Here is a 733-nt window from a genome sequence, read left to right on the forward strand (position 1 = left end):
TGAATGAATGAATGAATGAATGAATGAATGAATGAATGAATGAAAGAATGAATGAATGAAAGAATGAAAGAATGAATGAAGGAATGAATGAATGAATGAAGGAATGAATGAATGAAGGAATGAATGAATGAATCCTGGAGTGATCCAGGACGTCTCGACGTGTTTTCCTTGTCTTACCGGTCAGGGTTCTGAGGACACACGTGCATCTGCAGGAGGATCCTCTGGGTGAAGGTCTTGAAGCACTGGCCACACTTCCACAGGTGCCAGTCGCTGAACTCGCTGCTCAGCTGGCTGGTGGAGGTCGGGCTCGCTAGGACTCGCTGGTTCTTAGAGCCCAGCTGACCGAAGCCAGGGTCGGACTGACCCCCAACCCCGACTTTGTCCAGCAGAGAGAAGCTCCGAGGACAGGGAGAGTGAGGGAAGACCATGGACCTCAGGAGGGTGGTGGGAGGACTGGAGGAGGTGGATGAAGAGGACGATGGTTTCCCATTTTTACTGAAGGACTGCAGAGACTCCTGCCGGGTCATGGCCTCCATCACTGTCGCCGGGACATTTACTACAAAACAAAAACATTAGGATCAAACTGTTATCGTCTTGTTGGGCAGAGAAAAAGTAGAAACCCAGACTCCACTCTGAGACAGGAAGTGTCTGTTTTACCTGGTGTCACCTGAGGACACCCTGTCTGTGGAACTGACACCAGGACAGACGGCCCGCTCACGACCAGGGTTATTAT

The 733-nt window shown here is 50.3% G+C and overlaps 1 protein-coding gene across 1 annotated transcript; it reads right to left on the minus strand.

Annotated features, from left to right (window-relative positions):
* Positions 1–177: 177 nt before the first annotated feature.
* Positions 178–556, minus strand: LOC106511939 (putative histone-lysine N-methyltransferase PRDM6; the record flags this gene model as incomplete). Its single annotated transcript, XM_014000654.1, is given in 1 exon segment — positions 178–556. A coding segment is annotated over 1 exon segment (379 nt), but the record flags the coding sequence as incomplete, so codon positions are not given.
* Between the last annotated feature and the right edge of the window lie 177 nt (positions 557–733).

Source organism: Austrofundulus limnaeus, unplaced genomic scaffold (assembly GCF_001266775.1).
Source record: "Austrofundulus limnaeus strain Quisiro unplaced genomic scaffold, Austrofundulus_limnaeus-1.0 Scaffold3637, whole genome shotgun sequence".
NCBI classification, from domain to species: Eukaryota; Metazoa; Chordata; class Actinopteri; order Cyprinodontiformes; family Rivulidae; genus Austrofundulus; species Austrofundulus limnaeus.